The sequence below is a fragment of the Xenopus laevis genome, chromosome 5L (assembly GCF_017654675.1).
Source record: "Xenopus laevis strain J_2021 chromosome 5L, Xenopus_laevis_v10.1, whole genome shotgun sequence".
NCBI lineage: Eukaryota > Metazoa > Chordata > Amphibia > Anura > Pipidae > Xenopus > Xenopus laevis.
This window is the reverse complement of record NC_054379.1, coordinates 149,970,005-149,986,070: the sequence shown is the minus strand read 5'-3', so window position 1 is coordinate 149,986,070 and position 16,066 is coordinate 149,970,005. Positions and strand designations below refer to the sequence as shown.

Below are 16,066 nucleotides of genomic sequence, written 5' to 3'. Positions count from 1 at the left end.
TATACTGTAGGATTAACAACAAGTCAGACAATGTTCTGCCATTAACTGACAGGCAGCAACTGTACAAAAATTATGTCCAAGAAATAGTAGTGACGGTCAGCCATGGAAACTTCGAAGCCGCCCGAAGTTTCCTCGTGAGACAAATTCAGGTGACTTCAGAAAACAAAACGAGCCAAGGGCCATCCTGCTGTCGATTTACATTTTAGCCAGTGGGAAGGCAGGGGAGGCAGTTCGGGGAGATAAGTCGCCCCAAAGAAGAGGAGATTTGTTGCCGGGCGACTAATCTCCCTGAATCTACCCTGACCCTTAGAGTTTTTTGAAACCAGGATTAAACCAATTTTCTCTAAAACCACCAATGCCATAAAAGTTATTATAAGATCCAATTATAAAAAGTAAAAATGCTGAATGATGCGCTTAAAAATCCAAAAACCTATAAAAATTCAATTCCATTTTTTGGTCAATTACTAGTGAAAAAAAAAATCAAAATTTTGTTTTTTACACTGTATAAATCTTGAACTTTTTAGAGAAACAAAGAAAAAATAAATTTTAAAAGAAAAAATATGATTTGTGAAAAAATAAATATCTGAATGGTAATAAATCAGACCCTTCCTTTTATACTGATTGATTCCTATATTCCTTATTCTTATACATTTGATCATTCCAGTCAATAACCCAATGGATCAGTATCTGCTGAACAGATTGTCCATGAGCAGGTTTATAGTATATTCATGACTTGAGTCTAAGCTTCCAATAAAAGAGACCAGTGACTTGTGGATTTATAATGTAAAGAAGGAAAGGTAAACCCTCAAAACAAATAGTATACAAATGCTCAGAGAGCATGTTTTTAGCATTCAAGATGTTTTTTAACTTCCAATACAATGAATTGAAACAACAGTGCCACCTGCTGGGCATTTTAGTCATTAGAAAATTGAGAGGAAAGTTGGGATGTCGCTCTGCTCAGAAACTTAAGCTGAGAAGAGTCATCTGATGTTTCTATGGTCAGCACTAAGCAACATCACAAGACTTTTCTCTGCTCACTAAGTCCCCCAAAATCACCCCCAACTCAGTGGTCCCTGCTCCTCATGAAGGTGACGGAAAGCAGAGGGAACCTCACTGTTTTTCTGTATCAGGCTGGGGGCGGTGTGATATTTCCATAGGCTACAAATGAGATCAGTTCTCCAGTCTATGGAAGTCTTCTGCCTCCAGCCTAACGTGATGGACACAACTACAGAGGAACAATTTGCCATATTGGTATGTTCACTGGGGTATGTACAGCTCAGTTGGGGAACTTTGGTTAAAGGAAGACTTTGGGGAACTTTTGGTTAAAGGGGAAGAAAAGTGTAAAATAGAATAAGGCTAGAAATGCTGAATTTTGTATACTAAACATAAACATGAACATGAACATAATCATGAACTTACTGCACCAGAAGCCTAAACAAACAAATGATTTATGCTTTCAAAGTTGGCCACAGGGGGTCACCATCTTGTAACTTTGTTAAACATCTTTGCAAGACCAAGACTGTGCACATGCTCAGTGTGGTCTGGGCTGCTTAGGGATTGTTAAAAATTATCAAAACAGCACAAGTCAAATAATATCTGCCTGAAGCCAATACAATAAGACTGATTAATAATCAGAATATTTTTATGTTTAAATCTGGCTCCATGATCTTTGTTCCTGCAGCTGGAGTTGGAAACAGTAAAGGGGATGTAAAGGCAAAAATAACATCCAACTGCTCTACAGGGAAACAAACAAAGCTGCTTGAGTTCTGCATGGCTGGGAAGTAAGGTGGGGGCTCCCCCTGCTGTTCATAAGTATGATTGTTTCCCTGCAGAGCAATTAGGGACCGTCTGACAGTTCCTATTCACAGCAGTAAATGAAGGGGAACTTCACTGTATACAGTCAGGTTTCTTATAAAAACGGTACATGTTTTCTAATTAAAGTATATTGGAGATAGGTTTCTTTTTCATTAAATAAAGTAAAAATGGGATTTTATTTTTTAACCTTTACATGCCCTTTAAAGGGGTTGTGCACCTTTGAGATAACTTTTAGTATAATATAGAGAGTGATGTTCTGAGATAATTTACAATTGGTTTTCATTTTTTTATTTGTGGTTTACAAGTTATTTAGCTTTTTATTCAGCAGCATTTCAGTTTGCAATTGATTTAAATAAGAAACTGGAATATGAATGGAGGAGACCGGAACAGAAAGATGAGTAATAAAAAGTAGCAATAACAATAAATTTGTATTTCAGATACAACTCTAAAGTCCGGTGCAAATTGGCCAATGTTGCTAAATGACCCCCACCATCGCCAACCAGAGCTGGTGACCCCCGGCACTGTACCATGGCAGAAACTGGTAGGCCCATTCATTAAAGATCGGGCCAGATGGAGCAGAATTCAGCCTTCTAAAATCTGCAGGCTCATTTCACCTGCACCCGCTAGTCAAATCTTCTTGTCTGTTTGAGTCCAAAAGCCTTGTGTCGGCTCCAGCGCAAACAGACTAGATGGATTTCTGCTTGAAATGCAAAGTCTCACATTTCTTCACACATCGATTTGAATAAGAGACTGGAATATGATTGGGAGGGGACCCAAATTGAAAGATGAGTAATAAAAGGTAGCAATAACAATAAATTTGTATTACAGAGCATTTATTTTTAGATGGGGTCAGTGACCCCCATTTGAAAGCTGGAAAGAGTCAGAAGAAAAGGGCAAATATTTCAATAACTATAAAAAAAATAGTGAACAGCATTTGAAAAGTTGCTAAGAATTAGCCATTCTATAACATACTAAAAGTTAACTTGAAGCTGAATCACCCCTTTAACTAGATTTTCATGCCACAAGTCTTTACTAATGTTCCTATGGATTCTTGTAGGAATGTGTCAGCGTCAATTTAATTTTCTACAAACCGTGTTCAGTCAGCCAAATGAACAGTAGGTGGCGCTGTTGTTTTAAATTCATTATAGCGGTAGTTTGTTGTTCCACATTACTTAAACTTTCTGTATGTTTGTATAGCTAGAATGCGTTTTCCAAAGTGGACAACGCTAAACAATCACAAGGAACAGTTGATAATTGTAAGGTAAAGGATAAGTAAACCTTAAAAATAAGTGAATATAAAATTGACAAGATTGCTATTCTAAACACTTTTTCAATGTACATTTATTATTATTATTATTATTTAAAATGTCAAGATCTTAAGGGATACATTTACTGTTAATATGAAAGAATTGTTACAACAGCAGGAGAAAGAGGCTGCTCTGATATTCTTCTGCTTAGGAAAGATTTGAGAAGGGTTTCTAATTACTTTCCTAACCAGAAGAACATCAGAGCAGCCTCTTTCTCCTGAGACGTTCCTTGGCTACTTGGTGGTCAGACTGGTCAGAAAATGACCAGCAGGTGGCGGTGTTGTAACAAAATTCATTCATATTAAAGGAAAACTATACCCCTCAAACAATGTAGCTCTCTATAAAAAGATATTGCATAAAACAGCTCATATGTAAAACCCTGCTTCATGTAAATAAACCATTTTCATAATGTACTTTTTTTGAGTAGTATGTGCCATTAGGTAATCCTAAATAGAAAGTTGCCATTTTAATAAATAAGGGCCGCCCCTAGGATCGTAGGATTCACGGTGCACACAAACACACCAAACAAACCATACATATTAGGTCACATGAGCCAATTAAGAGACAAAGTTCTGTCTTTTGCTTCCACACTTCTTCTTGTTTCAGTTAGAGCTGCAGTATTTCTGGTCAGGTGATCTCTGAGGCAGCACACAGACCATCACGAAATGGGGGTTCAAGGCAAGAGATGTAAAAGGGCAATATTTACTTAAATATATAGAGAAGTTTGATAAGATTCTTTAATATGCCACTTAATATGATATAAACTATCTGTTGCTCAAGTGTTCATTTTGGGGGTTTAGTTTTCCTTAAGTGTTTAGAATAGCACCCTCATCAATTTTACATTCACTCATTTAAAAGGTTTACTTGTTCTGGTAACATGAATGAATTATGTTACAACTGCGCCACCTGCTGGTCATTTTCTGACCACCAAGTAGTCAAGGAAGTTGTCAAGATAAAGAAAGAGGCTGCTCTGATGTTCTTTTGCTTACAAATAAAATTTGAAACCTTTCTCAAATCTTTCCTTCTGATGAAGTGGCAGGACGCCACGAAACGCGTTAAGCGGGCAGCCACGGGTTGCTGCTGTAACTGGTTTTTACATGTCTATTGAATAAAATTTCATTTTTTTACATTTTACTGAATTCTCCCGGTGCTTCGCTTTTCTTGTTCCTCAAATCTTTCCTAAGCATCAGATCATCAGAGCAGCATCTTTCTTTTTCCTGACAACTTCCTTGACTACTTGGTGGTCAGACTGGCCAGAAAATGACCAGCAGGTGGTGTTGTTGTAACAAAATTCATTCACGTTAACAATACATGTATTCCTTAATATCTTCGAATAAAAAATAAATAAATTATGAACTTACATTGCAAAAGTGCTTAGAATAGCATCCTCATCAATTTTACGTTCACTTATTAAGGTTTACTTATCCTTTAATCTGGGGGAAAACACCAGAGCATCCCTATATTTTTATCTTTCTTCCCTATTAATATATTTACTGGAGAAGTCAGTGAAATAGAGTCCAGGTGACAAGACAACCCTAAAGTCCGGTGCAAATTGCCCAGTGTTGCTAAACGACCCATCAGCTAAAACAAGGACAAATGACAGACAGTTGATAACTAAGAGGTAATTATTAAAGGAAAACTATACCCCCAAAATTAATACTTAAGCAACAGATAGTTTATATCAAATTAAGGGGCAAATTAAATAATCTTACTTATATTTTAAAGTAAATATGGTCCTTTTACATATTTTGCTTTGAGCCACCATTTTGTGATGGTCTGTGTCCTGCCTCAGAGATCACCTGACCAGAAATACTGCAGCTCTAACTGTAACAGGAAGAAGTGTGGAAGCAAAATAGACAACTATGTCTGTTAATTGGCGCATGTGATCTAACATGTATAGTTTGTTTGTGTGCAATGTGAATCCTATGATCCCTTATTTTTTAAAAATGGCAGTTTTCTATTTATGATTGCCCAATACTACTAGAAAAGTATATTATTATGAAAATGGTTTGTTTACACGAAGCAGGATTTAACATATGAGCTGTTTTGTGCAATATTCTTTTTTATAGAGACCTACAATGGTTGGGGGGGTATAGTTTTCCTTAAAAAAGTTGCACGACGAAAGTCACAGACACAACAGCATAGTTACAGCGTCCACCAACCCTATGAACCAACACCAAGCGCCAAATACAGCTGGTGACGTCTTAAACCCTCGCCCGCAGCCGCTGATTGGCTGATTACCCGTGCCGCCATGATTGTGCGACGCCAAACGTGTCACGTGGTCGCCCCGCTGTTCCGCGTGTTGCTGTGAGATTTCCCGCGGGTTTCTGGAAACATGTCTTCCACGACGCCGGAATTTCTTAGCCCGCTGCCCGCAGTCGCCACTAGTGACTTGGTGCGAACGGAGGAGGCAGCGAAGGTCAGAATCTCGCTCTATCTCTCGCTGCTGCTCCTGACACGCCCGGCTGTGTTTATAAACAGCAACAACCGCACGCATTTAGGCGTTAAGTGTAACTTGTGAGCTCTGTGCTTCCCCTTAGCGATAGCGTCTGGTTTGCGCTCACTCTTACAGCTGCATCACTACAACCGCTCGGGACGCCTCCTCCCCAGTATATTCAATAGGGACGTGCAGCTTTCAAGCTGATGTTGAACTCAACCAGCTTCTGTCATTGGCTGTCATAGAGATGCTGGGAGTGGAATGTTGCAGAGAGGATATCCATATAGGCGAGCTTCACCTTTAAATGGCTTCTTCACATTTGAGAACTGTCCGTATGATGTAGAGAGGGATATTCCGAGACAATTTGCCATTGGTTTTCATTTTTTATCATTGGAGAACTGCTGAATAAAAAGCTAAATAACTCCAAACCACTAGTTTGCAATTTCCGCCATCAGGTTGTTGGGGTCCAAATTCCCCTAGCAACCACACAGACTGATTTGAATAAGAGACTGGAATATGAATAGAAGAGGCCTGAATAGAAAGACGAGTAATAAAAAGTAGGGACGCACCAAATCCACTATTTTGGATTCTGCCGAACCACCGAATCCTTTGTGAAAGATTCGGCCGAATACCGAACAGGGGTGGGAAGGCAAAAACATTTTTTACTTCCTTGTTTTGTGACAAAAAGTCACGATTTACCTCCCCGGCCCTAATATGCAAATTAGGATTCGGGTTCGGCCGGGTAGAAGGATTCGGCCTGCTGAAAAAGGCTGAATCCCGAACCGATTCCTGCATCCCTAATAAAAAGTAGCAATAACAATACATTTGTAGCCTTTCAGAGCATTTGTTTGTTTTTGTTTTTAAAAGGGGTCAGTGACGTCTCTTTGAAAGCTGCAAAGAGTCATAACAAAAAGGCAAATAACTATGAAACTATAAAAAATGAATAGTTGCTTAGAATTGGCCATTCTATAACATACTAAAATTTGCCTAAAAGGTGAATCACCGCTTTAATTTAACTTTTAACATGTTATAGAATGGCCAACTCCTAGCAACTTTTCAATTGGTCTATATTATTTATTTTTAATAGTTTTTAGTTTGCCTTCTAATTCTTTACAGCTTTCAAATGGAGTCGCTGACCCCATCTAAACAACAGATGCTCTGTAAGGCTACAAATATATTGTTATTACTACTTTTTATTACTCCTCTTTCTATTCAGACCCTCCCCTATTCATATTCAAGTCTCTTATTTGAATGCATTGTTGCTAGGGTAATATGGGCCCTAGTAACCTGAGTGCTGAAATTTCAAACTGGAGAGCTGCTAAATAACTAAAAAAAAACACTTAAAACCTGAAAACCAATTGCAAATTGTCTCAGAATATCACTCTCTATCATACTAAATCTTAATTTAAAGGTGGACAACCCATTTAATGAATGTCATTAGTAGTGATGGGCGAATTTGTCCTGTTTTGCTTCGCCGCAAAATTCGGCAAATTCTGATGATTGCGTCATTTTTGACGCCGGCGCTAAAGTTAATGGGCGTCTGAAAAATGTTGATGTGTGATGGTTTTGATGCAAACGACCTTTCCGACATGCATCCAAAATTATTTTACATCGGTGAATTTTCAAAAATGTATTCACCGGCGGCAAAGCGCAGAAATTCTTAGCGAATTTGCGTCTGACGAATTTATTTGCCTATCACTAGTCATTAGTCCCCCATAAAAAACTGTTTGTCATAGAGCAAATTAAGGTAGTTCACTTTTCAGGGAACTTTTAGTATGTTCTAGAATGGCTACTTCTAAGCAATGCTTCAATTGACCTTCCTTTTTTATGTTTTTTTATCCTTTTCCTCCTTCTTCTGACACTTTCTAGCTTTCATATAGGGATCACTGACTCCCATATGAAAAACAAATGCTCTGTAAGGCTACAAATCTGTTGTTATTTCTATAACTAGTTCAGTCTTAATGCATGGTTGCTAGGGTAATTTGGGGCCTTGCAACCCAATTGCTGAAATTGCAAAATGGAGAGCAGCTCAATAAAAAGCGAAATAACTCAAAACCCACAGATAAAAAATGAAAACTAGTTTCAAATTGTCTCAGAATATCACTGTCTGCACCAAGGATCCTCAACCTTTTTAACCCGCGAGCACATTCACATGTAAAAAGAGTTGGGGAGTAGAGTCCCTGAGGATGCTAAATAAGGGCTGTGATTGGCTATTTGGTAGCACCTATTTGGACTGACAGCCTACAGTAGTCTCTGTTTGGCAGTACATCTGGTTTTTATGCAACCAAAACTTGCCTCCAAGTCTGGAATTCAAAAATAAGCACCTGCTTTGAGGCCACTGGGAGCAACATCCAAGGGGTCGGTGAGGAACATGTTGCTCAGGGGTCACTGGTTGGGGATCACTGCTTTACACCATATTAAAGTTAATATAAACATGAACAACCCTTTTAAGTTAACTTCTACTATGGTATGGTGCCATGGAATGGCCTATTCTCAGCAACATTTTATTTGGTCTTGATTTTTTTAAATAGTTTCTGAGTTATGTTACTTCTTCTTCTGCCTCCAGCTCTCAAATGGCAGTCAGTGACCCTGGCAGCTGAGAATACAATTTTATTGCTGTTATTTTTTATTACTTCTTCTATTCAGTCCCCCTACTAGACCCTAGCAGACAGTTACTGAAATGCCAAACTGAGATGCCAAAAAAAACACAAAAAATAAATTAGACCAATTGAAAAATGTCTCCTAACACTACAGTCTGCAAAACGTAACTTTAAATTAAACAAATTAACCTGTGTAAAACCCCTTACTAGGGTATGCTGTTTGTAGGTGCTGAAATGGACATAATATACAAAGGGCACAGTTTAGTAAAGGTGAATTACTATCTAGTAATGATCCCCGAAGAATTCATCATTAATGGATAAGGCTTTATGGTGAAAAGTTTTTGGCAAAACCCCTAGAAACAAATGTATAAATGGCTGCAAACAAAAAAATATGTATTTACAAAGTTTAACATGACCAATAGAAAATGAACAAGGCCTTCAAACTCAACTTGGCCCGGTGAATTAGAGGGAAAAGACAATTCCACTTTTGCTTCCTGCTAATGCTTTCATGTGATGAGCACAGTCAGAAGCCATTTTGATTATCTGGAGTGTAGTGATGCCTAATAACTTTAAATACAAGCACTGAAAATAATCAGCTGAGCTTCTATGAAGGAGGATATGGCAGAAGCAATTCTGTTTCTAAGAATTATACTGTAGTTAATTTTGGATTGTATTTAACAGCTATTCTACAGCTATAGGCCAGGTTTCATTAATATACAAGATGTTTTAGGTTTTACCGTTGTTTTTGGTTTTTATAGTTTCACTTTGATTTGGGTTTAGAATTACCAAAGGATGCTGTTTATATTTTTGAGCGTAGGCAGTGATAAAATGTCTTGTAATGTCTTAACATGGAAAAATTTAGTATATTAAAGAAACAATAACACTAAAATATGAAACAGTTTTAAAGTAATCAACATATAATATATTGTTAGCCTGCACTGGTAAAAGATGTTTGTTTGCACGGGTTACCATTGTATTGGACAGAACTTATATGTTATGTGCTGTAACCTGTGTCTTTTCTCCTTTTTTCCAGCTTGACTGCCCCCATGGCTACACAGCAGCTTATTTATATAACCAATAGTAGTCGTTCTGAAGCAAACACAGCATTTCACCAGTGCAGGGCAACACTGCATTATATTTGAATTCCTTTCATACACTTTCAGGTTTTTGGTGCTACGGTTTCTTTAAAAACCGAGAAGGAGGTACCATAAACTGAGGAGTCGAGGTGGAAGGATTTATGTACCGACTGATTTTGTATGAAGCAAAACATACATTAGATGCATTGAGAGAAATATTGAGTCCTATATGGTTATACTTTAGGGGCATTTTCATTGAAATCCCTGCATTTTGTGCATTTAGCCAATTGAATCTAGAAGGGTAAGTATTTTCAGGTACTTTGTGGCACTTGGGGGTGGAGATTTTTAATTTGTTGCTGCCCCCGACAGCAGTTATCAGGGTTTGAACTGATCCAGCATAGGGGGCATTAGCTGTAAGTGACAAGCAGATCCATTATGCTGGATGAGAACATTTCATCTGCTCTTTCTGCAGTGTCCTCAGCTAGGTGTGTAGGCCAGTTCATAGGCAGGGTGAACAGTGTTGTGTTTTGAGTAGGATGCACTGAACTCAGGAATAATCCTGCCAAACTATAATGCAAACAAGCAATGCAGGATACAGACCCAATGAAAGCTTACTCAATTACTTGTGTTCTTTTGCAGATGAAGACAGAAATTCAACATCAAGAAATAAAGATACCAACTAAAAGTACGATAATTCTACTTCTAATTTTTAGCCCACCTGTTGGCCCCTTTGTGGAGTAGGGCAGCACTTGTTACACAACTAACACAGTAGACCGGTAAAGAACTACAATAGAACCCCCATTTTATGTTTTTCAAGGGAACAAGAAAAAAATGGAGAAAAATCAAGGAAAATGTAAAATCAGGGAAATGGTATTATGGATAATATATAGGTGGGACCACAAAACAGCAATGTAAAAGGAGAGAACTTAAAATCAGGGGATGTAAAATTAAGGTTTCACTTACTATAACAATAAATGTATAATTTTAGTGTGTATATATAAAATACTACAACATAAGACCAGCTGTAAAGATGACTGGTATAGGTTACACTGTATACACGGTAATACAAGTGAGAAACTACAGCTTATACCTGTACAATTGAATGTACTTTTTTTTGGGCTGCCAACATGCTTCTTTTGCCAATGGGACAGACGTTTTTAAAGGTGATTTTCTCCTTTTGATAACTAGTGGCATTCAATTCTCTTCTGTCTTATTGCAGCTCAGTGTGTGGGGACCAACTTTCCAAGCTTTTACAGTTAAATATTTAAAGGAGAACTAAACAGCAAAAACAAATATTGGTACAAATGTAGTATTTTATATAATGAACTTACTGCACCAGTCTAAAGGTTTAGCATTTCTATAACCATAATGATCTGGGCCTTCAGAGTTGTGCAGGGGAGCTCCCCATCTTGGATTTTGTTATGAGTGTCGGTGACACTGCACATGCTCAGTGTGCTCTGAGCCGCTGTTAAAAGCCAAGCTTAGGGACCCTCGTGGTTTTTTAAAAAAAAATTGGCGTTGTTTTGGGCAGTCTCTCTTCAAAGCCACAAGCTAGTGGCGGGGGAGGATCTAGCCCTCAGACTGAAACCAATGTTCAGGATACATTTACTTCAGGTGGTGCTACTATGCAGAGATGTACAAGACCTTTTATACTATGACCAGAGGGAAACAAGTTAGGGACCACCATGTGGGGGTTTACCTTTACATGGTATGGTGGCTTATCAACTTTATTATCATAACTTGTAACTAAAAACCCCTCTTTGTAAACACATGCACTTGCATATATACTGAATTACTTAGACAGATGAGCAAGGAATGTGTATTGATTAATTGGCCAAATTAATAGCACTTCCATTATACTTAAACATATTTCAATTTAGCCTTAGGCGTGCACACACAACCCCCTCTTTTTTTGTATTTGGAGTGACTGGATGTCTAACAGAACACTACTTCCTGCTTTAAAGCTCTCTAACTCTGAGTTAGTCAGTGACTTGAAGGGGGTCACATGGGACATTACTGTTCAGTGAGTTTGCAATTGATCCTCGGCATTCAGCTAAAATTCAAAAGCAACAGTTATGACCCATGTGGCCCCCTTCAAGTCACTGATTGGTTACTGCCTGGTAACCAATCAGTGGACATCAAGAGAACTGCAAAGCAGGAAGTAGTGTTCTGGCTATTATGTTACACATCCAGTCACTCCAGCCTTTATACATTTTTGGCTAAATAACTATATTAGAAACATTTTTTTATCTATTTACTCAGTTTTTAATTTTTATACTAAACAATTCCTTTAAACAAGCGTCAACATTCTTTTTCTTCAGGAGTCTTGTGTGGTGAGAGTGCATAGTGACCATGTTGGTTGAGTGGATTATTTACTGTTTTTTATGAAACAACTGTAGCTTTTAATTCAAGGTCTTTCTGAAGCTCTCCGTGAGTGATCCTTGGCTCCTGGACAACTTTTATTTTTTCTTTTGACTCCTGTGTCAAAAATCTTGCAAAGGGCACCTGGTCGTGGCCTGTTTATGGTGAAATGATGTTCTTTCAACTTCCAGATTATGACCCCAATGCCGCTCACTGGATTATTCAGAAGTTTAGAAATATGTCTGTAATGAAGGCCATCAGTATGTTATGCAACAATAAGGTTATGAAGGTCTTGAGAGAGCTCTTTGCTTTTAACCAAAAGAGAAAATGGCAGGCACTCACAGATCCCACAAACAGGATTGTAAAAAAACTGAAAACTTTATTTTAGGGCAAAAAGTAGATCAATACATAGCCTTATGCGTGACGGCACAAAAAGCATAATGCTATGTATTGATCTACTTTTTGCCCTTAAATAAAGTTCTCAGGTTTTTTTTTTTACAAGCCTGTTTGTGGGATCTGTAAGTGCCTGCGGTTTTCTCTTTTGGTTGGATACCCTGCCTCCAGCTATAGGTCTTGGGCATGAGCACACAGACCCCACATATTACGGGTTTAGATATTTAACTTATTGACATTACATTGGGATTTTTTTCTTTAAAAGCTCTTTGCTTTTACCCTTCATGAGATGCTTCTTGTGTGAAACCTTGGTAATGAGAAACATTTTTATTGGCCATCAAACCAGCTGATATTAACTTGCAATGATAGAGGGCAGGATTGCTTTCTAAATACTGACCGCTTTCAGCAGGTTCCATGCCTTTCATTCCTTTATGAAAGGAAAATATGTTGGCGCTATATAAATACATGTTTATAATATAATACAACTGAATACTGCTTCACTAAAAATCTTTCAGAAAACACCCCAGTACTCAGATGTTCCTGGGAAATGAAAGATATACCACTGTTATCTTTTTTTTGTTGAAAGTGGAGTAAATTTATTATTTTCATATGACTATAGCTTAAGTCTTTATGAACCACCCCCCTGACATTTCTTATCTGTTAAGAAAAAAAGGGGAAAAGACAAAATAAACATACAGCTTTTAAAGAAAACTAAAATTCTCATTGTGGCCCTTGGTGGAAAAAGTGTATTTAATTGGCAAATCCAAAATGCCTCACTTTAAAAAAATAAAAGAAATAAAAGAAAAACGTTTGGCCTGTACCCAGGCTTTGCTCTAGATATGGAACATTGTTGTTGTGATTTCATTCTAGCAATACAGTTGAGTTTAGCCTTTATTGTTTGGGGTAAGGCTTGGCTCACCTTGTTATGGTTCATTCCACGGGTGTTTTATTCTATGTGCGCCGTCTAGTTCTTCTGCCCCTTGTGTCTCTCTTATTTACTTTGAACAGACCAGAAGCCATTGCACTTAGGGTAACGAACAGGCCAGACAAGTTCTTCCACTCCCATCTCTGAAAACCCATTCTGTATAGACTTTACTTCATAGCAACAGTTGCGCGTGGGGCATAAAGAGCCTTCCCCAAAGTAGGAAGCACATAATTGTCAAAGATGTCATTGTGTTATGTAGACATACATAGACAGTTTCAATAATTAGAAGCGTTGCCCTTGCCTGATACTATTGGATATATAATGTACATCCTGTATAGGAGCACATATAGGAGGGATTATGGCAGGGTATGGAGAGGTAATTGTATTAAGTAGGGATGCACCAAATCCAGGATTTGGTTCGGGATCCAGCCTTTTTCAGCAGCATTCGGATTCAGCCAAATCCTTGTGCCTGGTCAAACCAAATCTGAATGCTTATTTGCATATGCAAATTACAGTCGGGAAGGGAAATCACATAACTTCATCACTAAACGACATTTTTTATCCACTTTTTCCTTTCCCTCTCCTAATTTGCATATGCAGATTCGGTTTGGTATTCGGCTGAATCTTTCACGGGGAATTCGGCCGCATCCAAAATAGTAGATTCTGTGCATCCCTAGTATTAGAAAAAGTTGAATTCAGCTATAAACCAATTGGTTTGCCCACATATGAAAATGTTCCCCCTCCCTATTCAAGTTACCAGATAACCACAAAAACATTTGTATCTTTTCCACATACAGTCATTGTTCTCATGTTGTCTGAAATCCTCTCCCTTTGCCTTCCGCAGAGTCGCTGAAATTGCCGAGGCCTCGCTTTGACGTCTCCTTGTTCTACTTGACTCGGAAGTTTGTGGACATAATCAAAGCTGCTCCGGACGGCATTGTGGATCTAAATGATGTTGCTACTATGCTGGGGGTGCGGAAAAGGAGAGTATATGACATTACCAATGTACTCGATGGGATCAACCTAATTCAGAAGAGGTCAAAAAACCATGTCCAGTGGATGTAAGTGAATGATCAAGGTCCTTTAAAGGGATACTGTCATGGGAAAACATGTTTATTTCAAAACACATCAGTTAATAGTGCTGCTTCAGCAGAATTCTGCATTAAATCCATTTTTCAAAAGAGCAAACTTTTTTTTTTTTTATATTTATTTCATTTTGAAATCTTGACATGGGGCTAGACATATTGTCAGTTTCCCAGCTGCCCCAGTCATGTGACTTGTGCTCTGATAAACTTCAGTCCCTCTTTACTGCTGTACTGCAAGTTGGAGTGATATCAACCCCTCCCAGCAGCCCATCAGCAGAACAATGGGAAGGTAACCAGATAACCGTTCCCTGGTTAAACCCATGTCCCACTGCAACTCCTTCAGTTACAGTGAGTAGGAGAAACAGCCTGCCAGAAAGCAGTTCCATAGTGCAGCACTGGCTTTCTGAAAGCACATGGCCAGGCAAAACCTGAGATGCACCTAAACACCAATATTACAACTAAAAAAATACACTTGCTGGTTCAGGAATTAAATTTTATATTGTAGAGTGAATTATTTGCAGTGTAAACCATGTAATTTAGAAATAAAAACTACATTTATAAAAATCATCACAGAATCCAGTTTTTTTTGTTGTTTTTTTTTAGATTTTAACAGTACTCTTTTACAAGTTAAAAGATCTAAATCAATTTTGGAGCACAGAATCCTGCAGCTTACCTCACGAATAATCACTTACTGCATTAGTCATTGCTATATTGGTGAGGGGAGGTAGGAGGCATTTAGCTGTCTCCCCCGGCCCCCTATAAATCTCCTAATGTGTGTGTCATTTAAACTCGCAAGTTATTGAGAAGCAGAAGGAAAATCCAACATGATGAAGAAAGTGCAGTTTAACCTGGGGTGTAAGTGCTTGCTAATTGAGTCCTAAAGGGTTCATTGTTGTGCCCCTTTGCGCTCTTGCACTGGCACTGTGTAGAATTTTGAAATTCAAATTCACTATTTGACTCTTGATAAATCTGCCCTTTAGTGTGTGCCTGTGTCTTTCCTATAGATTTGTTCTGGTGAGACTGAGCATACTCTACTAATGTCCTATTGAACCTACAGCTTCTGCTCACTGAAGTAATAGACCCCCATAAGCAGATATATTTCAGCTATACTGACTGCTGAATTGTGAACTTTTTAGAACGGGTTTGTTTTTTTCATTTAGAGGTTCGGTTTGCCTTGAGTATAAGCCTTTGGCATTTCTTGCTTCCCCAACAGGAGTGTTTATGAAGCAGATTCATATTGTATAGTGAAGGGACAGCCTAATTACCTTCTCTGTGGTGCGTGTATTATTATAGGGGTTCTGACTTGAATCACTCAGGAACCAAGATCCCCGAAGAACAGAAACTGCGCAACGACATTAGTGATCTCACGGCTATGGAGGAGGCACTGGATGATTTAATAAAGGACTGTGCACACCAGTTGTTCAAACTAACAGAGGATCGTGCCAACAGAAAATATCCTTTTTATTGACCAGTACCAGAAACTGGACTGTAGCTACTTACAGCCCCCAGAGTAGCAGATTTTACCCAATATATTTCTTTTGCACAGGTTGCAGATTTAATTGCTAATCATTATTATCTGTATAGTGGCAGCAGGTGGTAGCTACCAGGCATACAGCTCAGCTCCTACAACAGGAATGGGATCCATTACCAGAAACCCGTTATCCAGAAAGCTCTGAATTATGCAAAGGCTATCTGACTGCATTTTATCCAAATTTTTAATAACAATTTCCTTTTTCTCTGTAATAATAAAACAGTACACGTATAGGATCTGTTTTCCAGAAAGGTCCGAATTACGGAAAGGCCAACTCCCATAGACTCCATTTTATCCAAGTAATCCAGATTTGTAAAAATGATTTCCCTTTTCTCTGTAATAATAAAACAGTAGCTTGTACTTGATCCCAACTAAGATATAATTAATCCTTATTGGAAGCAAATCCAGCCTATTGGGTTTATTTAATGTTTACATGATTTTCTAGCAGACTTAAGGTATGAAGATCCAAATTATGGAAAGATCTGTAATCTGGAAAACCCCTGGTCCCTAACATTCTGGATAACAGGTCCCATACC

General features: G+C 38.2%; 1 protein-coding gene across 1 annotated transcript; it reads left to right on the top strand.

The window, feature by feature from the left end:
- The first annotated feature begins 5,379 nt into the window (after positions 1-5,379).
- Positions 5,380-14,565, top strand: e2f6.L (E2F transcription factor 6 L homeolog). Its single transcript, NM_001171959.1, is given in 3 exon segments — positions 5,380-5,541; positions 9,875-9,920; positions 13,759-14,565. Coding segments are annotated over 2 exon segments (267 nt in total). The 5' UTR covers positions 5,380-5,541; the 3' UTR covers positions 13,980-14,565.
- The last annotated feature ends 1,501 nt before the right edge of the window (positions 14,566-16,066 follow it).